General features: G+C 42.9%; 1 protein-coding gene and 1 non-coding gene across 6 annotated transcripts in view; both read right to left on the bottom strand.

Annotated features, from left to right (window-relative positions):
• NUP214 (nucleoporin 214) overlaps positions 1-23,742 on the bottom strand; it is a 109,492-nt gene extending 85,750 nt beyond the window's left edge. Inside the window, exons 1-14 of one of the 5 annotated variants that reach the window (XM_032165441.2) lie at positions 23,581-23,742; positions 21,601-21,796; positions 20,837-20,988; positions 19,794-19,992; positions 18,473-18,543; positions 16,393-16,456; positions 15,836-15,939; positions 14,039-14,145; positions 13,045-13,111; positions 9,637-9,763; positions 8,363-8,524; positions 3,406-3,880; positions 1,817-1,992; positions 255-349 (exon numbers count right to left, since the gene is read on the bottom strand). In XM_032165441.2, the coding sequence (XP_032021332.2) occupies positions 255-349; positions 1,817-1,992; positions 3,406-3,880; positions 8,363-8,524; positions 9,637-9,763; positions 13,045-13,111; positions 14,039-14,145; positions 15,836-15,939; positions 16,393-16,456; positions 18,473-18,543; positions 19,794-19,992; positions 20,837-20,988; positions 21,601-21,796; positions 23,581-23,625 (2,040 nt within the window). In that variant the 5' untranslated portion in view covers positions 23,626-23,742. Of the gene's footprint in view, positions 1-254; positions 353-1,816; positions 1,993-3,405; positions 3,881-8,362; positions 8,525-9,636; positions 9,764-13,044; positions 13,112-14,038; positions 14,146-15,835; positions 15,940-16,392; positions 16,457-18,472; positions 18,544-19,793; positions 19,993-20,836; positions 20,989-21,600; positions 21,797-23,580 lie in introns of all 5 variants that reach the window. The other 4 variants (XM_032165443.2, XM_032165440.2, XM_032165444.2 and 1 more) reach the window with 4 other exon arrangements.
• On the bottom strand, positions 22,230-22,331 carry LOC116476000 (U6 spliceosomal RNA). The gene has a single exon (XR_004250080.1). It is a non-coding gene; the product is annotated as a U6 spliceosomal RNA (small nuclear RNA).
• Positions 23,743-24,823: the final 1,081 nt, after the last annotated feature.

Below are 24,823 nucleotides of genomic sequence, written 5' to 3'. Positions count from 1 at the left end.
TGTTGACAATTCACTGAGCTGTACATGTATCATGTGTACTTTTTTCTATGTGTATTATACATGAATAAAAAATTAAAATAGCTAAATGTCTTTTATGAGAATTCAAACCTCGCACTTTGGTATTTACTATCACATAGTCCCAATTACTATGTCCAAGGTCTGAATTATAAAACATGAAAACTCATTTTATTCATTGGTATGCTTGGGGCAGTAAATTAATAAACACAAACATTGCAAGCTGAATTTAAACATACCTGGGGAGAGCCTGGCTTTGTCGCTGGAGGAGTTATCCTGGGTGATTTCTGTACCATTGAAGGCATTGGGCTTGGACTGCCCTGAGCAGATCGTCCTGCTTGAAAAAGAAGTCAGTTAAAATAGATGGCATTTATTACCTTTATTTCTCCTATCACAAATGTCCTTTCTCCAAATCTAAGAAATTAAGTTACACATTGCCCCTGGCCCCACTTTCATGATTTATTTTAAAGAGTGAGTTGTGTTAGCCTCTGTTCTAAGATAATGAAAAAAATATATTAAAATTTTAGGAGCCAGGTATGGTGGCTCAAACCTGTAATCCTAGCCTTTTGGGAGGCTGAGGCAGGAGGACTGCTTGAGCCCACGAGTTTGAGACCAGCCTGAGCAACATGGTAAGACCTTGTCTCTACAAAAAAATTTAAAAATTAGCCGACGGTGGTGGTACACGCTTGTAGTCCCAGCTACTCGGGAGACTAAGGTGGGAAGATCACTTCAGCCTAGAGGCTGCAGTGATGTGCTTGGGTGAGAGAGTGAGAGGGTCTCAAAAAACAAAACAAAACTTCCGGCCGGGCGCGGTGGCTCACGCTTGTAATCCCAGCACTCTGGGAGGCCGAGGCGGGCGGATCACGAGGTCAGGAGATCGAGACCACGGTGAAACCCCATCTCTACTAAAAATACAAAAAATTAGCCGGGCGTGGTGGCGGGCGCCTGTAGTCCCAGCTACTCGGAGAGGCTGAGACAGGAGAATGGCGTGAACCCGGGAGGTGGAGCTTGCAGTGAGCTGAGATTGAGCCACTGCACTCCAGCCTGGGGGACAGAGCGAGACTCCGTCTCAAAAAAAAAAAAAAAAAAACAAAACTTCCTGCTTACAGTATGACTGACTGCGAAAATATGAATATAGTCACTGCAGGTACTCTCTCTTCTGTGCTTTTTTTTTTTTTTTTTGAGACAGAGTCTCGCTCTGTCGCCAGGCTAGAGAGCAGTGGCGTGATCTTGACTCCCTGCAATCTCTGCCTTCTAGGTTCAAGTGATTCTCCTGCCTCAGCCTCCCGAGTAGCTGGGATTACAGGCACCCGCCACCACACCTGGCTAATTTTTGTATTTTTAGTAGAGATGGGGTTTTGCCATGTTGGCCAGGCTGGTCTCGAATCCTAACCTCCGGTGATCCACATGCCTTGGCCTCCCAAAGTGCTGGCATTATAGGCGTGAGCCACTGCACCCCGCCAAACAATTCTTGTGCCTGTGCTTCTTAACTGTTCTGTAACTGCTCTTCATGGAGGGCAGGCTCCACATGAAAATAAATGCCCAAGAGCAAGACATTTTTGACTCATTAAGTACACTTAGCTCCATAAGAAGTGTCAGAGAGAAGCGTGGCAGCATTTAAGCAAGAGCAAATCTCCCAATTCAGAGTATGAAAATCACAGCACATTAATCATTAATGTACGATACAGGAAGCAAGAAAAAATAACCTTGTCCAATTATGTTAGCTACAACTCTTAACACTTAAAACCGTTAATCTGAGAAGGCAGGGCTGAGGTCTAAAGTTGTCTGTTTAAAATCATACCTGATGGTGAGGGCAAGACTGAGGACTTCAATGGCACGGAACTAGGTGATGCTGAGAGAGGAGTGGGGTGGCTGAGCGGTCCAGAAGCAGCTGGCTTGGAGGCAGAAGAGAATGGCGGCATCGAGGGTGCACTCTGGGAGCTACTAACAGGAGTAGAGGTAGCCGCGGCAGTAAACCTAAAAAATGGCAGCCTGAAGGCCTCAGAAGAGCCTGCTAGAAGGTTCTTTTACACTAGCATGAGCAATGTCATCAAAAGATAACTTATTATCTTTTATGTTAACTTACAAAGATAACATACTTTTTGCCTTCAGGAAACAAAAATGTTTAGCTATTTCTTATAAGAGGTGAAAGCTGCAAGGAAACATTTATCTTATTGTCTGCTTATTTAGGAATTAATTATTCAGGGGAAATATCAAGTACTTAACTTGATGACAAAACTAAGTTTATCAAAATATGAAATACCAAGTTTATCATGATATGAAATACTATTGTTTCCAGCTGAGTTTTAAACAGGAGGTGGGACACAATTATGCTTAGGAGAGTTAGTACTTTCTCTTACCAAGGAAATTACTGAGAACTCATTTTGAGAGTGAGCACCTTCTCTGGGGAGTGAAAAAGGAAGAGGAATGCAGGTCACTGTCTTTGGGATACTTATGGCCTAAAGGAAATGTAAAGTCGGTTCCACCTAAAGAGCAAAAGTCTGTAGACAATCTAAACATCCAGCATTAGATGACTGGTCAGATAAACTGTGGTGCAGCCAACAAAATGGAACACTATGCAACCCTTAGCATGAAGTGGATGTGTGCCAATTCAATATTAACAGTAACTGTGGTGGCAGCAGCACCACCACAGCAACAACAGATAGTACAGGCAAGCAGGGAAAAAGCTGGTAGTACTTATACTCGGTGGTTATCTTGGGAACTCGTGGTAATCCTGGAAACTCATGGTTATCTTGGGAGGGGTTACAAGATACAAGGGACTGCTTCCCTCAAAAAGCTTACATTCTAGTGGGAAGAAAAGAACAAGCAGATAAAGAAGTAAATAAATAAGAAATGAGAGAGCTGCAGGACCCAGATCTGGAGGAAACTGGATACCAACCTAAGAATTAGCAGTGAGCAGCCATGGGGCTTCATAGGGACTGTCAAGCAGAAGAATCACCTAACGATTTACAGTGTCACGAGATGACTTTGTGGCAGTGTAGACGCAGTTCAGAGAGAGTTAAGGGTAGACACAGGGAGGAAAAAAGACTACAAGGGATTCATTTCCCTTCCAGGATGCATATTCTGGATTGCTTCTTTTTTTAATAAGGAATATTTCCTACATTTGTAATGTAAAAAAGCAAAACAAATACCTGAATATAAATTCTGTAGTCAAAAAAATAAAATGCTAGCTAAGAGACCCTTCTGGATTCTACCCACTGATGAAATGCCAGTATTTTATGTTGGTTGAATTTTTGCCATTTGCAAATATTACCCTGGGTAAAAAAATTCTACTCAGTTAACTCCTCTCAGAGTGACTCTACTTTTAGTAAATAACATCCAATATTTCTACCCAACTCACAGAAGAATCAAACTTTAGAAGTGACTTACTTTTCACTAAGGTTGACTTTGACAGCAGAGGTTGAGGGTGGGAAGGAGGGCTTCACTGCTATATTTGGAGCAGACACACTTGGCACTGGTGTGCTTTCCAGGGTAGGCTTAAAACCAGATGATCCAAAGGAGAATGAAGCAGCTGATGGAGCTACGGGAGACGCTGCAGGGGTGGGGGCTAGGGAGGCTTTAGAAGGGGGAACAAAAGAGAAGGTTGATGGGCCAGGGCCCGGGGCTGCTTTGGAGCTGTCGGAGCCACTGGAATATGAAGGGGGCTCCCCAGTGACCGTAGCAGATGACTTCAAAGATGAAGAACCAAAGGAGAACACAGTGGGGGCTCCACCAGCAGGAAGCAAAGAAAAAGTGGCAATGGGAGCAGCAGGTGATGAAGGTGGCAGAGAGGCAGGGGCTGCAGCTGCAGAAGCATCCAGTTTCTGTGGGGCTTGAGAGGAGGTCGGGGTAGTGGGAGTACTTCCTGCAGTGACAAAAAAAGGAAGGAAAATGTTAACACTGTAACAGTGGAGGTTCCCATAACAGAAAGCAAGTGAAAAAGAATTTGTGGTAGAATAAAGCCAGAAATGTTACTAGTTTAAGAAACAAAAAGAACACATGGAACACAGTTAATGTTGGAGTTTTCAGGTGTCATGAGATAAATGAAACTGAAGGAAAACTAAGGAAAGACATTAGAATAATTGGACTTCATGGACTTCTCAGTGCTACTATGGCACACAGAACAGTTCAGTCACTGCAACATTTCATTAACAACTGGGAAAAAGTTTTAATTCAGACCTCCACCTTATTTCACCAAAAGTAATTCCAGATAAATACACATAGAAAGTCACATAAATACAGGTATCTCAAAACAAAGGAGGCAAATTGATAGATGTTAGGTCTCAGAGTCTAACACCTTGATAAATTTAGAAGTGACCAAAAAAAAAAATCACAAAGGGAGAAGGTTAAGATTTGTGTAAAAAATAGCTACTCAGGTATAATAACTAAATGGTAATGAATTAAAAAAAGATCCATAGCAAATGACAAATAAGATGTTTTCTATTTTTTAAAAAGCTCATACAAATTGAGATTTTAAAATTTCAGGACTAATAAACAGGGAAACTAATTCACATAAAGAAAACACATTCAATCTCTCTAATCAAAGAAATATAAACAAGGTACATTTTTAATTTGTCCTCTAAATTATAAGAATTTAAATATGTATAACCCCTTATGTTTGGATAGGTAAAACAAACCTGAAACTTTTTATCACTGGTAGGTAACTAGTATTTTTTTTAAGAAAACATTTTGGCATTGTATAAAAAAACATAAAAAACAGACCCAGTAATTCCTCTTCTAAGAATAAAGCTTACAAACATAATGCAAAAAATGAAAAAGATATTTAATGCAATCCAAATGGTTAAAAAGAAAAAAAAAAAGTCAATGGAAGGCTGGGCGCAGTGGCTAATGCCTGTAATCCCAGACCTTTGGGAGGACAAAGCAGGAGGACCCTTTGAGTCCAGGAGTTTGAGACCAGCCTGGGGAACAAAGTGAGACCCTGTTGCTACAAAAAAATACAAAAATCAGCCAGGTGTGATGGCTTGTGCCTGTAGTCCCAGCTACTCAGGAGGCTGAGGTGGGAGGATCGCTTGGACTTGGGAGGCAGAGGCTGCAGCGAGCCAAGATCCTGCCACTACACTCCAGCCTGTGCAACAGAGTGAGACCCATCTCAAAAATGAATAATTTTTTTTTCTATTTTCCAAACTTTCCATAAGGTAAAAATAGTAATCTTTAAATTAAATAACCAACTAAATAAGAAAGGAATTCTTTGTGTCAATATTTTCTATTTATATTAATAGGACTTGGTTGTTCCAAGTTAGCTAAGATGGCAGTTTATCTTCATGGAAGACACTTTGTCTAATGCAATGTAATACTTAGGATACAAGTATGAAAATACCACTTTCTGAAAACAAAAATCCAAGTAAACTGTCACATTGATGAGAGTATAATAATGCAAGCAAACCTATTTTGTTAATACTTCTTTATACAACAGATACGGAACCAGCTACAACTAACTTCTGTAAAGACATACATAGATGTTTAACACTTTCATGCATATTAGGTAAACTGATATCAAAAATATATACCAGACCCTAAATAAATCAAAAGTATTTTTTCCACTGAAAACAGAACTGATTATTGGAAAACCATCACGCTACTACTACTTCTGATCAATACAGCATCCTCAGAACTGCAGTGTAGAAACAGGTGGAACCATTAATGTCTTCTGAACCCAAGAAGTGGACTTTAGCTAGACTTAGCTGATGGGACGGACTTTCTCCCCGCAGGGGCTCTCTTCCACACATCTGAACACAACTATAACCTCTGGACCAACTGTGAAGGAAGAGGGGAGTTTCTCTAGGAAAGGCTAACGGTAAAACTGGCCTCTGATTGTGCTCCAGCATTGAATGGGCTAGTAGCAAAGGCTCAGAAACAAACCTCGTCCCAGAGGCTCCTAATCTCACAGGCTGCTCTGCTTATTACAGACACACCAGGCAGCTGGGTATAGTAGTTCATGGTACCCTTATTCATGGCTGAGTAAGGAGGAAAAAAAACCAACACAAAGAGTACACACACTATGAATAATGGACTACCCTGATACAACACTCTTCAAGCCATCTGGTATATTACTTGAGGTAGTGCTGCCAGTTGTTAGGGCCCAAGTATCTGAATGGCTCTATTTGTGATATACAACTCACTGTGCACTGGGATGCAGTGACAGAATATACCCCTAAGTTATTGATAACCTTATCCAAACCAACTGGTCATACATTTTTGCTTAGATAAGAAACTGGTCATAAGGCTGGGCGCGGTGGCTCAAGCCTGTAATCCCAGCACTTTGGGAGGCCGAGGCAGGCGGATCACAAGGTCAGGAGATCAAGACCATCCTGGCTAACACGGTGAAACCCCGTCTCTACTAAAAATACAAAAAATTAGCCCGGTGTGGTGGCGGGCGCCTGCAGTCCCAGCTGCTCGGGAGGCTGAGGCAGGAGAATGGCATGAACCTGGGAGGCGGAGCTTGCAGGTGGAGCTTGCAGGGAGCCGAGATCGCGCCACTGCACTCTAGCCTGGGCGACAGAGCAAGACTCCGTCTCAAAAAAAAAAAAAAAAGACACTGCTCTTAATAGAAGAAAAAAATTGTATCAGTTATATACTCACAGAATTCAAAAAGAGAAATATTAGTCAAATTCCAATATATGAAACAATGCTCTTTTTAAAAGTTTTATATTTTCTGGTCATACACAGTGTATCATGCCTATAATCCCAGCACTTTGGGAGGCCGAGGCAGGAGGATCACTTGAGCCCAGGTGTTTGAGACCAGCCTGAGCAACACAGTAAGACCCTATCTCTATAAAACATTTAAAAAATAGCTGCATATGGTGGCGCATGCTTGTAGTTCCAGCTACTGGGGAGGCTTAGGTGGGATTGCCTGAGCCTGGGAGATTAAGACACATAGAAAGTCACATAAATACAGGTATCTCAAAACAAAGGAGGCAAATTGATATGTTAGGTCTCAGAGTCTAACACCTTGATAAATTTAGAAGTGACCAAAAAAAAATAATCACAAAGGGAAAAGGTTAAGATTTGTGTAAAAAATAGCTACTCAGGTATAATAACTAAATGGTAATGAACTAAAAAAAGATCCATAGCAAATGACAAGTAAGATGTTTTCTATTTTTTAAAAAGCTCATACAAATTGAGATTTTAAAATTTCAGGACTAATAAACAGGGAACCTAATTCACATAAAGAAAACATGAGCTGTGATCATGCCACTGCACTCCAACCTAGGCAATAGAGTAAGACCCTGTCTCCACAAAAAAAAAAAAAAAAAAAAGTTTCTTTTCACAAGTGATACAAATGTCACTGTAAAAATTGTTTAAATACAGACTAGTATTTATATGTGTGCATTCATTTTCACGGAGGATAGGTACCAAAATGTTGACTGTGACCACTGTTTTGTACACTCTCATGTTCCTCCAATAAACATCTATTACTTAAGAAATGTTTCGGCCGGGCGCGGCGGCTCACGCTTGTAATCCCAGCACTTTGGGAGGCCGAGGCGGGCGGATCACGAGGTCAGGAGATCGAGACCACGGTGAAACCCCGTCTCTACCAAAAATACAAAAAATTAGCCGGGCGTGGTGGCGGGCGCCTGTAGTCCCAGCTACTCGGAGAGGCTGAGGCAGGAGAATGGCGTGAACCCGGGAGGCGGAGCTTGCAGTGAGCCGAGATGGCGCCACTGCACTCCAGCCTGGGTGACAGAGCGAGACTCCGTCTCAAAAAAAAAAAAAAAAAAGAAATGTTTCAAAAAGGAGAAAAAAAAACCTCAAGAAAATATAAACAACAAAAATCTCCATGTTCCCATCACCCAGAAATAACCACCATTTAGATTTTAAATCCATCTCCAAGTTTTTTTTTCTATGTATATGTTTTTTTCTCATACAAAAAGGATCACACAGAATAGTGGGTTTTTTTTTTGTGATGTATTCCACTCACTCTTCCCTATCAATAAATGTAACATTTATAATTGGTACACGGCATTTCACTGTGAGACTATACAATCACTTCTTTAACCAACCCCCATGATTAAGCACAATGTCTTTTGGATGCACATCACATAATATAGGGTCTTAGAAAACTGTTGGTAAATGACTGGATGCAAATCATCTGGTTGACCTTCCTTCATCTCCAAAGTAAAGTAATGGCTGCAGAATAAAGCTCGAGGGTAGGGGAAGGCAAATATGTGCATGCATGTTCAAAAAAAAGATTAGTGTGTGTCTTCCTAAGACAGACCAGGCTGGTAAAGATAATCACTATGTGTCTTCACACCATGTTCATTCTTGGAAATACTCTTGTGCGAGCCCATGGTATTCCCTTACTGATAAAGCAGGCAGAGGCACATACCTGGTGACTTAGGCTGTCGCTCTCCTTCTAATGAAAGTCGTTCCGGTGTTTTGATGAGAGACTTAACCCCAGGATTTTGATTAATCATATAAAATGGACAAAGCACACCATCTGTTGAAAGTAACATGAGAACTGGAGCAGGAGGAAGAGTCTTTTCATCACCTGTTAAAAAAGAAAACAAAAGCAATAAAAGAACCAAGTCAATTTAAGGGCCTGAGCCCGGAAGGCAAAGACTGCCCTCAACAGGAAGAGGGTTTAAGGGACTCATCTGAATAGCAGCTCAAGTTAGTTTGTTCTGATTTTATATCTCAACAGCCTTTCGTGCACCAGCTATTTAAAGAGAGCTCCTGCCGCTATCCGATAGCCACCACCCTGCTGGGCCCTGCCTAGAAGCTCCATCAGTCCCGCAGTAGCTCTGACTCTCCCAAAAGTCCCTCAGTTTTTATGAGTGTCTCAGTGTTCAGGAGGTAGGCTTGGCATTCCCCTGACCAAGACAAGAGTATCTAAGAAGTACTTAGGTTAGTAGGAAAATGAGACTAGACTCTTTCGAATGGACAGTAGGACACAGAAAGATGAGTCAAACTACTTTATCCTCATTCACAGTTGAATTACAAGTATGTATTTTATCAATTAAGGCTTCAAGAGAATCAGAGCAAATAAGCTGATCAGAATAAATACTCCTGCCTATCCAGGGAAGGAACAAGCAACTTAATGGTGCCTGACGGGGACACCTTTCTAAACTTAAGTACCAGATGGCAAAAACTGTTTCTTTTGTGGCACTTTTACATTTCAATGACTACAGCATAGCCAAGCTACCGCAGAGAAGATCTATTCAAAACACATATCCAGGCCCTATTTGGAAACCATGGGCCTGAGGTCTCTATTTTCTAATCCTTGCCTTCAAACCAAGTACTGGTGTGCAGTACCAGATTCGGGTACTGCTTCTTTGGAAGGTCACCAGGGAATTGGATTGGACAACGAAACCAAGCCACAAAATCCAGATTCTAAAGTACACCCAGACATGTGCAAGTGTGCAAACATGCACCCACACATACATACAGTGTTTGGCCTTGGTCTCATCAATGAATATCCATTCAAATCAGTTCAGTGTTGTTACAACGCAGCCTATTATCACTCTTCAGGGAGAAATGTGCTGCCAGAAGCTACAAGTGCCCAGCAGAGTAGACTCTGTCAGTAACATGTAACTGGTGTTTCAGTATTAACCCTAACTAGAAAGAAGACTATTTCTGCACTAACTACCAGGCTACACTTACTGACGGTGATTTCCACTTGGTTCGTATAGTCTACAGCAACTCCCATGGGCAAGGAGTCATCACTCTTGTCTGTCACAGGCAATTCAGCTCGACTAGAATCTTCCAGTAGCCAAGATTCCCAATTAATCTAAAAAAAAAAAAAAGAAAAGAAAAGAAGAAAAAGCCATGTTGGTTAGAGCTTTGCATTGGTTCCTCCTAACATTGTTCAAATAGGAGAGAACAGAGATGCCTCACTTGGTTTAGACTTATGTGTTGACTAGGAGGCTCTGAAATCTGAGAAGATGGCCTAAAAGCCAGAAGTACCCCAGCAAATGAGAAGTTAATTTTCCAAACCAACCCCCTCTCTATCTGTTCCTGGTGTACCAAGCCTCTGCCTTGTGAATAAATAACCACTATCATGAACATTTTCTGAGGTATCTTCCATGACAACTAGGGAGACTGCTGACCATGAGGGACAAATCCAACAGCAGCACTAAGCCAGTCAATACCTGCTCCTAGACATTTTGGATTGGGACCAGGAACTCCAGCTGATCTCTACTGCGGTCTTTCACAGAGACTCATATAAGGCTGGCCTGTGCTCAGATGCCCTGTGCTCACTCGTCTATAGAGACAGAGATAACCTTAGTTCTTCTTCCCAGTTCTTGGTACCAGTTCCTCAGACTGGTCAGCTTTCCTGTCCCTAGATTCCTTGAGAAACTACTAAGTCTTTCTAGAAAACTCCCTTTTTGCTTAAGTGTGCTTGGATAGGCTCTGTTCCTTCCAACAAATGACTCTTGGTTTTTAAAATCACTAACATTTTGCCTAACTTTCAGTGTTGACGAGACTGGGAAGCATGAATCACAGGTGAATAGTGCTTAACGACCAACAAAGAAAAACAGGCTGGATGTAGTGGTTCACGCCTTAATGACCAACAAAGAAAAACAGGCTGGATGTAGTGGTTCATGCCTGTAATCCCAGCACTTTGGGAGGCTGAGGCAGGTGGATCACCTGGGGTCAGGAGTTTGAAACCAGCCTGGTCAACATGGTGAAATCCCGTCTCTACTAGAAATACAAAATTAGCTGGGCGTGTTGGTGCGCAACTGTGGTCCCAGCTACTTGGGAGGCTGAGGCAGGATAATCACTTGAACCCGGAAAGCAGAGGTTGCAGTGAGCCGGGATCATACCACTGCACTCTGGCCTGAGTTACGGGGAGGGGAGGGGAGGGGAGTGCAGGGGAGGGGAGCGGAGGGAAAGGAAGGAAAAGGAAGGAGAAGGAAGGAAGAAGAAAAGAGAGAGAGAGCGAGAGAGAGAAAGCAAGCAAGAAAGCAAGCAGGCAGGCAGTTCAGGAGAGGGAATGAAATCACACTGTGTGACTTAGCTACGGAGCAGGTAACAGACACATTCATATTAAACAAAAACAATCTCAACTTTTAAAAACAATCTACAGACAAGATAAGGAGGACTTAATCATTGTAGGACAGAATGTAATTTTATAAAAGAGAAGACACAGATAACAACTGGAAGGCTACTAAGGGAAAGGGTGGGAGTGCTAAGACATTCCTCTCACAAAGTGGAAGATCAAGAGTTGCCACCAGGCCGGGAGCCATGGCTCACGCCTGTAATCCCAGCACTTTGGGAAGCCGAGGCGGGCGGATCACTTGTGGTCAGGAGTTTGAGACCAGCCTGGCCAACAAGGCAAAACCCCATCTCTACTAAAAAATACAAAAATTAGCCAGGCGTGTTGGTGCATGCCTATAGTCCCAGCTACTTGGGAGGCTGAGGCATGAGAATCGCTTGAACCAGGAAGGCGGAGGTTGCAGTGAGCCAAGATGGCACCACTGCACTGGGTGACAAAGTGAGACTTGGCCTCAAAAAAAAAAAAAAAAAAAAAAAAGATACCACCAGAAACGAGGGTAAAAAACACCAATTAAAGTTACAAACGTTCACCAAGATAAGAAATTCAAACAATGCTATAACTCTTGAGAGGAAGGAGGGGACTAGGGGCCAGATCATCATTTGCCATACAGTCAGTAAGGTCTAAAACTAATAACCAATTACTAGTTATAAAGCAGATTTTTCTTTAGGGATAAGGTGGCAGCATTATAAGAAAATGTTTACAAATTAAAAACGGTCCCCTCTAGAAAGCAAACAGGTAGGGCAGGGGTGATTCTTTTCACTTATAAGCCCTTCTCTACTATTTACTTTTTAAAAACATGAACATAAATTATTTTGATAGAAAGTAAAAATAAAATTGTATTTTTAATGTGTGAACATATGAAATACTTGTGCTAATAAGAAATTATTACTGAGGTCAATCTAAGATAGTTCTAGAGCAGCAAATCAGATGGCTGAACTCTGGCCTCATCCAAAAGCAGCCACCCCTAGAAAATGAGAGCCATGCCCCTCCTAATGGGTCACCTGGCCACCCAGAGAGTGACAGATAAATGCCAATGGTTGAAGAGGCACAAAGTACCTATCTATGGGTGGAGCACAAAGTATCTATGTGGGGAGGAGAGGCACTTGCTTCTTATTTACAAGGGTGCACTAAGGATTTTTAAGTTCAAGGCAGTTTTAAAAAGAAGTTTCCCTTCTTTTGTTGTGCCCTCTCTATAGTCATTCTACAAAATCTACAAGTGGACAGTGCACCACCACTACCTGGGCCCACCGTGTCCCTGCAGGAAAGACAATGTGAAAGAAGGTTCTTACATGCAAAGGTGCTTTGCTCTTTCTGACAGTTTTTCAAAGTCAAACAAAGTATTTCTGGTGAATCACAATTTAGTGTCATCTGCATGTTTTTCTTTCATAATTGAGGACGGATTATCGTTAAATTGTATAGAAGGAGTAGGTTCAAGCAACAGGAAGAAAACAAAGATGACAAAACAGGACAAGGCAGAAAAAGCCTCCTACGCATCGGGCATACTCCAGTTGGAGGTTAACTGCATAGTATGTTTCCACAGACAGGGGATGGATCCTAAAAGAACAGAAGCGAAGAAAGTGCTAAGTCTGACACCCGTGTTTCTCCATGCAATAGCCAAGCCATTTGGCCAAGGCACTCTGTCACTGAAGCTTTGCTGTCACGCAGAAACTTGATAAAACAGATGTGAGATCACGCACACCTTAACCACATATAGTTAATTCCCTCCAAAATCTTTTTCAGAAAAGTACCATCAGGAGTTTGTGACCAGCCTGGCCAACATGGCGAAAGCCAGTCACTACTAAAAATATAAAAATCAGCCAGGCGTGGTGGCCCGCGCCTACAGTCCCAGCTACTTGGGAGGCTGAGGCACAAAATTGCTTGAACTTGGAAGGCAGAGGTTGCAGTAAGCTGAAATTGCACCACTGCACTCCAGCCTGGACAACAGAGCTAGACTGTCTCAAAATAATAATTAAAAAAAGAAAGCACCACAAAAGTGACAAAAAGAGATTTACCTGATCACTTTGTCGAGCAAGGATACTAACTTCTGTTGAAGCCGCAGATGCTGCCAGCACTAAATCCCTTAAAGAATAAAACCAGAGACCATTACGTTCAAATACAGCAATAGTTCTAAGCTAACTTGGGTCTGCAGGTAACACCTGTGAGGGCTGCCTCCACATGTCAAGGAGAGAGTAAGGTTTTCTATCTGGTTGAACAAAGGTGGGAAGATTCTAGATGTAAAGCTCAACTTTTTAGTTTCTGTGAGAAAGCCCTGTAGAATCAGCTCAGTGCCTACCTACATGAAGACAAAGGAAAGACACAACAGAATCAAGTCAGAGTTCACAATCAATATGCCATCCAAAGGCAGAAGAATGTAGCTAGAGGGATGGAAGCTTTGCTTTGAGTAATCTCCATTCCAAAGGACAACTCTGCTCTCAAGAAACTTTTAATATATTCCTTGAATATCAATATTTTCATAAGTCATCACTAGGGGTTATTGAGAAAATTAGATTTTTGAGATTAGTATGTATTTAAGATAAATAACTCAAGATTGGGGAAACAGAAATAATAGTCAGAAAGACATTATCAAGAATCAGCTGAAAATATGTTCAAGGCATCTCAGCCTCCATTTTCCTCTGTAACAGAAAAGATTTCAGGCTGGGTGCAGTAGCTCACACCTGTAATCTCAGTACTTTGGGAAGCCAGCCTGAGCAACATAGCAAGATCCCATCTCTCCAAAAAAAAAAAAAAAAAAACTTTAAAAATAAGCTAGGTGTGGTGGCATGTGCTTGTAGTCCCATCTGGGAGGCTGAGGTGGAAGGATCACTTGAGCCTGGGAGATTCAGGCTTCTGTGAGCTACAATCGTGCCACTGCACTCCAGCCCGGGTAATGGAGTGAGACCCTGCCAATCCATCAATCAATCAGAAAAGATTTCAACATGGGACAAAGTGACTCAGGTGTGATCTTCCACTGAGAGGAGGAATGCCCTGTCCAGACTCTCTGCTCACCATTCCTCAATGTAACTGAGGTAGTAATGATGCTGTCTCTCCGTGCAGCTGCCATAACAGGGCTCCATAAAGTTCACAAATATCTCAGGGTGCTTTTCTTCTTTTTTCTACAATGAACAAAGCAAGAAAAAAAATTCTCACGTGCAATTTTTCTCGGATCCTACAGTAAAAGAATCTCAAATGATACATCATTTAAAGTTATATGAGAATATTCACTCAAAGTCCAGATATACGGACACGGTATAAAGGCAGCACTTAGTACAAGGAGTACAAACATTGGCCATCAACCAAACTGCATTTAAACTCTGTTTTGCCACTTTCTGCCCATGAGACATGCAGATTTTTCAACCTTCCTTACACTTAGTGTTCTCATGTGTATACTAGACCTACTAAGCCTACTTCAGAGGCTACTGTAAGTGTAAAATGAAATGATACATACAAAACTTCCAGCCCAGTACATGAAACATAAGTAGCAGTTAATAAATACTAGTGTTAATATTATCCCCCAGAATAGAAAAAACCTCTAACTAATCTTAAAACAAGGCATCTAGATAAACATATTTTAAAAATTCAACCTTATTAGAAACCCAGAAGAGTTAAAAACATCTTTTTCAAGTATCAAGTTGGCCTCCCTTGACACCCAATCTCAAACACATACCAGTTATCTATCCCTAACATGGCTTTATTTTCTCCATCGCTCTTATCAGTCCTTGATCTCACATTTAGTATTGACTATCCCATTAAAATGTAAGACCAGCCAGGTGTGGTGGCTCAGACCTGTAATCCTAGAGCTTTGAGAGATGAGGCAGGAGAACTGCTTAAAGCCAGGAGTTCGAGACCAGCGTGGGCAACAAAGCAAGACCCTACCTCTACGAAAAATTTAAAAACAGCTGGGTGTGTTGGTGCATGCCTGTGGTCCCAATTACTTAGGAGGCTGAGGCAGGAGGATGGCTTAAGCCCAAGAATTTGAGGCTGTAGTGAGCTGTGATCGCACCACTACACTCCAGCCTGGGCAACAGAGTGAGATTCTGTCTCTAAAAAATAAATAAAAATTAACAACAACAACAAATTTAAAACCATAAAAGCAAGCCCATCACCTTGATCACTGCTATATACTCAGCTTTAAAGCAGTGCCTAGCACACTGTTGGCATTAAATATTCGAGAGCAAATGAAGTAATTTTAAAAATCAAGATACTGTCTTGCTTTTCTAAAATTTATCGAGTTAACCAAGATTCATAGTTTATAGCTTAAGCAAAATCATTTTTTTTTTTAACCTCAGAACAAAACAGTAGAACATGCTGTGGACACTCCAATTTTAGACCCCAGGCCCACGGTGCAGCATGGAAACCTTATACCTAAAGTTGCATAATCACTGTCAGTAAGTAAAAGAACCTGAAATCAGGCCAGGTGCGGTGACACACACCTGTAATCCCAGCACTTTGGGAGGCCTAGGTGGGCGGCGGCTCACTTGAGCTCAGGAGTTCAAGACCAGCTTGGGCAACATGGCGAAACCCCACCTCTACCAAAAAAAAAAAAAAATTAGCCAGGCATAGTGGTGTGCACCTGTAGTACCAGCTACTCAGAAGGCTAAGGTGTGAGGACCACTTGAGTCCAAGAGGTCCAGGCTTCAGTGAGGCAAGATCGCATCACTGCACTCTAGCCTGGGCAACAGAGTGAGAGCTTGTCTCAAAAAAAAAAAAAAACCACACACACGAAAAACCTTGAAATCAAAGCCTCCAGCTTTATTAGAAGACTTCTCTAATTCTCAAACAATGAAATTTCTTTCACATGCATACCGGTAGCAGAGCCATCACCACATCTGGAGACGTTTCCAGAGTCCCATCTGCAGCAGCATACACTATTGTGAAGACGTAGGTACCGATCCACAGCACATCCAGAACTGAAAGACACATCTTAATCAGTAGGTCATAAAAATGACAGCAACCAGATACAAAAAAAAGCAGCTTATGTTTGGAATAGCCACCATGGATTAAAAAAAAAAAAAAAATGAAAGGCCCAGATTTCATTGACTAAATATAATGCACAGGTACAATGACCCAAGAAGTCCAAACTCATCCCCAAATGGTAATTTTTCTGCCGGATTATAATCAGGGCAAATCATGAAGAATTGTAATAAAAAGTCGGGATCCATTTCATGTCATTTATCATCAAACACCGATGTCACCCAGAGGGCCGTAATTTACACTGACTTAATTAGCTGTTTGAAATAGTGACATTATTCATAAAGCAAACACCAATACCTCACTGAGCAGGTACATTACATGATTTTGAATTTCCGTAATATACATAACATGTCGTTAGAGGTCAGCCCAATAAGAAAAGCAGTTGTTACCTCTGACAGGATGATCTGACTCATAAAACGGAGGACAAGGAATGACTTTTTTTTCCTGCAAAGTCTGAAAGAGATTTGGAGCGGAAAATAAAGTATTAAATGAAATAATCCCTAAACCAATCAAACTGTCAAATCTAATCTACTCCTTAGATGCCACCTGTTCCATCTCCTTGGCCAGGAGAGATTGAAGAAACAGAATAGGGCTATCTACTTCCAGGACTTCATTCTACAGAAACGCATGAACGTGGCTGGGTGGGGTGACGCATGCCTGTCACTTTGGGAGGCCGAGGCAGGTAGATCACCTGAGGTCAGGAGTTCGAGACTAGCCTGGCCAACATGGCGAAACCCCGTCTCTACTAAAAATACATAGCTGGGTGTGGTGGCGGGCGCCTGTAATCCCAGCTACTCGGGAGGCTGAGGCAGGAGAACTGCTTGAATCCAGGAGGCATAGGTTGCAGTGAGCTGAGATCACGCCATTGCACTCCAGCCTGGGCGACAAGAGCAAAACTTGGTCTCCAAAAAAAAAGAAAAGAAACGCATGAACATGTTCAGATATAGGTAATGAGAGTAGTCAATGCAACACCATTTGCAGCAGCAACGCCACTAGCACAGATGCAGACAATCATCAATAGTGGAATAAAGCTGGGCGAGGTGGCTCATGTCTGTAATCCCAGCACTTTGGAAGGCCAAGGTGGGCACATTGCTTGAGCACAGGAGTTTGAGACCAGCCTGGGCAACATGGCAAAAGCCTGTCTCTACAAAAAATACAAAAATTAGCTGTGCATGGTGGCAAGTGCCTGTAGTCCCAGCTACCTGGGAGGCTGAAGCGGATCACCTGAGCCCAGGAGGCTGAGGCTGCATTGAACCATTACGTTATCACACCATTGCATCCCAGCCTGGGCAACAGAGCAAGACCGTCTCTCCAAAAAAAAAAAAAAAAAAAAAAAAATTTTAAGGCAAACAGCAAAGCAAGAAAATTAAATAAATTGCATTATCTTTTCACAGGTTAGTACCCTAAAAGATTATGTACCAAATTTCATGTAACTTTTGGTAATAACAAATAAGAAACATAACCTTAACCTTAAACTTATACCACCTACATTCACCGCTCTGCTCCCCTCCTCGCCAGAGAACAGTCTTGAGGAAGACGGCACAACAAAGGCCTTAGCACCACCTGTGAATCCCTCCTTCGTGTCCAGGCTCAACAGACATATGTGGGTTCCTTGCAACTCAATTGATATTGAAGGATATTTGTGAACATTATTTCAAGAAATTCACAGGGAGGATGACAGAGTGCACATGCAACAACAAGAGTATCCATTTTCTTTGGTGCCCATAGTTAGAGAAATGGACCTTTAAAAATGGACTCAGTTAAAAGACAAATACTGTGCTTTAACCCAGAGTGATTCTGCATTATCATCATAGCTTTTTCACTAACTCTTTTCCCTTAAGCTCTGTTTTTATGGAATGGACTGAAAAAGGTGGGGAACAGTGCATAGCATATGATCACATTTTACATAAAAAAACACAACAAAAAAATGCAGCTACACATAGACTATTTGTATAACATCCAGAAAAGTATGGAAGGCTACCTACTCAACACAACATAGTGGGTGCCTCTGGAAGAAGGATTATGGGAAAGGGAAGAGTTCCACTCTTCATTCACTGATGGATGTGTTACAATGAGTATAAATTACTTTTTTTTTTTTTTTGAGATGGAGTCTCGCTTTTTCACCCAGGCTGGAGTGCAGTGGCTCAATCTCGGCTCACTGCAAGCTCCGCCTCCCGGGTTCATGCCATTCTCCTGCCTCAGCCTCTCCGAGGAGCTGGGACTACAGGCGCCCGCCACCACGCCCGGCTAATTTTTTGTATTTTTAGTAGAGATGGGGTTTCTCCGTGGTCTCGATCTCCTGACCTCGTGATCCGCCCGCCTCGGCCTCCCAAAGTGCTGGGATTACAAGCGTGAGCCACCGCGCCCGGCCATAAATTACTTTTTAATAGGAAAAACAAGAAAGATACTCCCAAACCACCCCTCAAAAAGTGGGCAACTTAAGAAAAATTCTGAAGTTCAAGAACTTACAGGAAGATATTGGACCACAGTTCCATTCTGTTTTCCCACTGCCAGCTGCTTTCCTTTGGGGCTCCAGCACACTGAGCAAAGACAGTATTACCAAATGAAAACAAGAAAATGGAGCAAACCAATGAGATTTATCACACACAACTAATTATCAATTCTCATTCCTCTGCCAGTCCATGGAAGATTGTAGGATCATCTCTATCAGACAAAGTGGAAAAAAGTAAAATCATTTTAACGATACAAACCAACCGATTTATCACTGGGCTATTGAATTGAAAGCTAAAAATGCTTTTTCAATAGATTACTGCCCAGAAAGCTGCAAAATACAGAAAGCTCTGTAGTCTTTGGATAAGACAAGGAGAACAGAGAAGGTTTCCAAATACCAAGAAATCACTGACCGGGCATGGTGGCTCATGCCTGTAATCCCAACACTTTGGGAGGATGAGATGGATGGATCACTTGAGGTCAGAAGTTCAAGACCAGCCTGGCCAACATGGTGAAACCCCGTCTCTACTAAAACATACAAAAATTAGCTGGGCGTGGTGGCGGGCACCTGTAATCCCAGCTACTCTGCAGTCTGAGGCAAGAGAATTGCTTGAACCCAGGAGGTGGAGGTTGCAGCGAGCTGAGATTGCGCCACTGCACTCCAGCCTGGGTGACAGAGCAAGACTCTGTCTCAAAAAAAAAAAAAAAAAAAAGAAAGGAAGAAATCATTCTCCTGCTCCCATTTAATATTTCAAATGCTTTTCCGCCCAAAGGTATAAGTGACTTTCAGAGTACCACCATTACAGATCCAGAAACAATTATTCTCAAAAAACACTTCTAAACCAGCTGTACCAAAATATTTCTCCAGAAACCCCAAGTACATTCAGGTTAAATTATGTATGCTGTTTGGCTTCAAGGACATTAACTATGGGTACAAAGAATACTCTCAGCCGGGCACAGTGCCTCACGCCTGTAATCCTAGCATATGCGGGGTAGAGGAGGGCAGATCACTTGAGGTCAGGAGTTCAAGACCAGCCTGGCCAACATGGTGAAACCTTGTCTCTACAAAAATTAGCTGGGCATGGTGGCGCATGTCTATAATCCCAGCTATTTGGGTGGCCAAGGCATGAGAGTTGCTTGAACCCAGGAGGTGGAGGTTGCAGTGAGCTGAGATGATGCCACTGTACTCCAGCCTGGGCAACAGTGAGACTGTCTCAAAAAAAAAAAAAAAAAAAAAAAAAAACACACACAAAAAGCTATCCACTTTCACTTCTAGAAATCAATTCTTAAGCAGATGACCATGATTGTATGTTACGGTGTGAAAGCCTTTATTACTCACCAGAGGTTACTGCTACCGTGGAAGGAAGAGTTGCACATACTTTCACTGTTTCCGTGACTTGCAGGACAGCAATACTACCATCAGCCAGACAAACTGCCACCATGGAAGGGACAGTGGGGTTCCACTTCATATCAATCACCATGCCTCCTGCATCTTTCAAAAGCTTATGATAGGCAAATGGGCGTTTTTGCTGTTTAGCCTTTTAAAACAAATATGCAAAAGTGAAATAAGTTAACAAGTAAATGCAGAGACATTTAATATTCAGTGACATTTAATATGCAGAGACATGAATTTAAATGCAGAGACATTTAAATTCAATTACTGAATATACAAGGTATCTCAAATCAGTTTATTTTTCTACATAACCATAAAAAAAGATTTAGTTTTATGCATCAATCTATTTGCTATAGACAATCTCAACACAACTTTGAAAATGGCAATCAATTATTATAACATGCTTCGGGGACTCTCAGCAGGGGAATGCACAATTGCAAAATAACCAATAAATAGCAGACAATAGATTAAAATCTTGGCTCTGCTTCTTAATAGTGTTGGGACCTTGGACAGTTACTTAAACTCTGAGCCTGTTTCTCTACATATAAAATGAAGATAATAGTACCTACTACATAAGGCTGTGGTAGGCATGAACGAGGGACAAGGCATATAAAGCACTTAGTACAGAGTCTGACACACACAGTCAGTATAAACACTCGCTATTATTATTATCATTCTTAAACTGCTTGGAATGGAAGAACATCCAAAATGTAGGAACTTTTGACATTATCTATTCATCTATGACTTTGGGCAAGTCACCTAAGCCTCCTGATAACAACTTAGGGCAGACGGCGTTATGAAAGAATTTCTTGAAGTCCTCCCTTCTGTCTCAAAGATCTATGATTCTATAATTAAGGATTTTTTTTAAACCCATATTTTAATCTACAGAGAGACTTCAAGGGTTAACCTACGAAGCTTCCAAGTTATAATTCAACACAAGGAAATCTGCTTAGGGTTCTCATGTTGACATCACGGTAACAGTAGCTTACCTCATTTGAGAATGTGCGAACATCAAAAAAAGCAATAATGGAACCATATTCACCAGACATCATGCACACAGACAGAGTGAGGTTATCACAGCTCAAGGCCAGGTGATGGACTGGGAATTTCATAGGAACTAGCAAGCCTTGGACCTTATCAACTATGAAAACAAAAAAATACAAAGCAGAAAACAGTATGTTCTAAGCATAAAGCCACAACCTCTACCCAGTTCAACGTGAAAAAATTTTTGCATCTACATAAACACACATACACCCCGATACCTAGTTATACAGATAAATCTTAACTTTCTTAAAGATATATGATGATGCATTAAGTATCCCAGGAATTCTTCCTCATACAATCTGGGGAAACTAACTGTGGCTGTTGCCCTTGTTGAAAATATTTTTGCAACAATGCTCTCAATAGTACACATCGCCCATAGTTTGGATCATACCGTTGTGCCAACTGAAAACCCATGCCAATAAAACCCTTCCCCCAGAGAGCCAGTGCCCAAGTTCAACTGAGCAAAAATAAAAGTATGGCATAATGGTTAAGTTCTTCCCTCTTGAGCTGAGAGGAACAACTCATGTAAGGAGAAATACAAAGGACCAAGGAGAAAACCTAGAAAGGCTTCCATTAATCTTCTTAGGAGTCAACCTTCAAACTGACAGCAGTGTTCATTTTAGTATTAGAATGACTTCTTGGGAAGGAAACCCAAGAGCATGCCACCATACTCCTCTCTCTACTTTGCAACATAAACCAGGGAACTTACCTATTTTATTGGGATCATCTCCAGGTTTATTTTGAATAAGAAGATTTTTAGTAGGAAAAATCTGCAAGCCACTGGCTCCACCAGCAAAGACCAGACCATATTTGTTGGACACAGCAAGCAGACTCGAGCGTTCCTTGGGCAATTCCTCAGGGGAGTCAAAGATTCTCACCTTCTTTAGCGCTCTAAACTGAAAATCCTGTTGTGAAGAATCAAAACAAGATCAATTCAATAAATAAAGAAATTAAAACATGTTATATTCAATAAACCCAATTTCAGTACAACAAAAATATATATTACTGAGACCAAGGTCTTTCTCAGTTGTCTTTTTTTTCTTTTTTGAGACGGAGTCTCACTCTGTCGTCCAGGCTGGAGTGCAGTGGAGCGATCTTGGCTCACTGCAACCTCCGCCTCCCAGGTTCAAGCGATTCTCCTGCTTCAGACTCCCAAGTAGCTGGGATTACAGGCGCCCGCCACCATGCCCAGCTAATTTTTGTATTTTTAGTAGAGACAGGGTTTCATTATGTTGGCCAGGCTAGTCTCGAACTCCGGACCTCAAGTGATCCATCCGCCTCAGCCTCCCAAAGTGCAAGCTCACAGGCGTGAGCCACCACGCTCAGCCCTCATTTTTTTCTGATATGGAAGACTTCACGAATTTGTGTGTCATCCATGTAAAGGGGCCATAATAGTCTTCTCTGCATGATCCCAATTTTATATGTGCTGCCAAAGGGAGTGCGAGATTATCATCTTCTAAGTCTGTGGTTCTATTAATAAAACCGTTTTTTTTTCCTACCCCAGCATATCTGAGGAATATGACACAATCCCATTAGGTGGCTCACCACAGGTGGTGATTCTCAAAAAATAATCACTATTCTAGGACGGCACGGTGGCTAATGCCTGTAATCCCAGCACTTTGGGAGCCAGAGGAGGGCGGATCACTTTAGGTCAGGAGTTCGAGACCAGCCTGGCCAACATCGTGAAACCCAGTCTCTACCAAACGATATAAAAAATTAGTTGGGCGTGGTGGCAGGCGCCTGTAATCCCTGCTACTAGGGAGGTTGAGGCAGGAGAATCGCTTGAGCCGGGGAGGTGGAGGTTGCAGGGAGCCAAGATCATGCCACTGCACTCCAGCTTGGGTGACAGAGCAAGACTCTGTCTCAAAAAAAAAAACAAAAAACAAAACACTACTCTAAACATGGTATTACTATCCCCTAAATGCATTTTAGTGCTTTACTGTTCACACAGATGCCTAAAATCTTCCCGCAACTTACTTCTTTTCACTATTTAAAACAGATGTAGCCCGTCTGCTGTACCCTCATTCTGTCAGAACCCATATAAGAACTATTAAACACACCATCCTGAAGTTATCTCTGGGGGACTCCCACGTTGCTATCACTGGGACCACTTGGCCCTCCCTTTAGGTTCCTGACTTTAGGCTGATATACCGATGTCAAAATAGTCTTCCTAGTCCAATCAACTAGAGGTTCCGCAGGATGGATGACCTTCCCTGACTCTACGTTAGGCAAGCCCGTATCACCTTCCAGAAGTACTGGGAGAGCAAAGGTCTTACATGATGCTGACTTTCAGCCCACCTGTCAAACGTGACTTTAGGGAAATTACTTTCCGAGCCTCGACTTACTCCTCTACGTTAACGACTACTTCGTAAGGCTGCCGCGATGACTACCACAGTGCCTGGCACACAGTCAACGCTCAATAAACAGTAGTTATTGCCACTATTGTGACCGCCACAGGAAATAGCTAGGGTAACTCAAGAGCCGTGCACGAGACCAGGATGGGACTGGGAACCTGAATTCGGTGGGGCTATCACGCCAGCGGCGCGGCAGACGCGCTGGTGAGAACTGTGAATGCGGTTAAACTGTTCAAGCAGGAGGCGGGACAGCCGGCACCGCGCTTCGCCTTTCAGCTGGGCCTAAGGCAACGCCAGGACTAAAGAAGGGAAGGAGGCCCTGGTTAGTCTCTGACCTTCATCTCCCGCTCGGGAATCATGGTATCCATCTCATCTCCCATCGCGCCGCCCTCAGTATGTCGAAGCAGCCAACGCTGCCTCCCACGGCCTTGCCCACGGGAGCCAGGCCGCTCTACAGCAAACTTCCTTCCCTCAGCGCCAGCGGCGCGCAGTTGACCCCGCATTTCCGGCGCGCTTTGGTGACGTCAAGCTTGGGCAGAGGAGGCCGCGGAACCTAATGAATTCTCGCGTTCTTCCGGCCGCCGCTCCCCATTGGCCAGCTCATGCTGAGTACGGGCGTGGCCGTGAGGCCCCTGCGCCTGCGCCCTGGATCGTCCTGGTGCCGCTCCCGCCGTCGCAGCCAGCGCCGGCTCACCTAGTGTTAGTCTCTCTCCTTGGGTGGCCCACGCTTAAGCGACCTATGCTTCTTATTCCTCTGAAACCTTACAGTTCCCCCTTAGATGTAGGTTGGCTGTTAGTAGCTTCCGATTCAGATAAGTTTGGAACTTGACAGATATTTTCAGGGGGCCGCTTTAGAGAGAAGCTTTGGACTATGCAGGGGGAGGAAGGGAGGTTCAGAAAACCGGGGACGCGGGGTCGCCAGGGACGACTCTTAAAGTGTGGAAGGTGGAAGGCTGGGAGGGGAGATTAAAGGGCACCGAAAACCAGCTTTGTTTGCTCCTATCAAGGTGATCCTTTCCAGAGCAAGAGCCATATCCATCTCTAGTCGCACGAGTTTGTGCCAAGCCCTTTGCAAAAACCTTCAGATGTGGGATCTCAGGTAATCTTGAAGACATCTTAGTCGTCCTAGGAGTTATTTATTTAATTGATGAGACGCCGGTGGCTCATGCCTATAATCCCAGCACTTGGGAGGCCGAGACAGGAGGATTGCTTGAGGCCAGGAGTTTGCGACCAGCCTGAGCAACATGGCAAGACTACAAAAAAACAAAACAAAACCACAAAAATCAGCCAGCAGTGATGGCATGCGTATGTAGTCTCAGCTACTCGGGAGGCTGAGGTGGGAGGATTGCCTGAGCCCAGGAGGTTGAGGCTGCAGTGAGCTGTGATTGCACCACTGCACTCCAGCCTGGGTGACAGAGCCAGACCCTGTCTCAAAAAATAAATAAAAATAGGCTGGGCACGGTGGTGGCTTACGCCTGTAACCGCAGCACTTTGGGAGGCCGAGGTGGGTGGATCACCTGAGGTCAGGAGCTCGAGACCAGCCTGGCCAACATGGTGAAACCCCGTCTCTGCCAAAAA

The sequence above is a fragment of the Hylobates moloch genome, unplaced genomic scaffold (genome assembly GCF_009828535.3).
Source record: "Hylobates moloch isolate HMO894 unplaced genomic scaffold, HMol_V3 SCAFFOLD_10, whole genome shotgun sequence".
Taxonomy (NCBI): domain Eukaryota; kingdom Metazoa; phylum Chordata; class Mammalia; order Primates; family Hylobatidae; genus Hylobates; species Hylobates moloch.
Note: the sequence above shows the minus strand (reverse complement) of the source record. Positions and strands in the feature narration are given on the sequence as shown.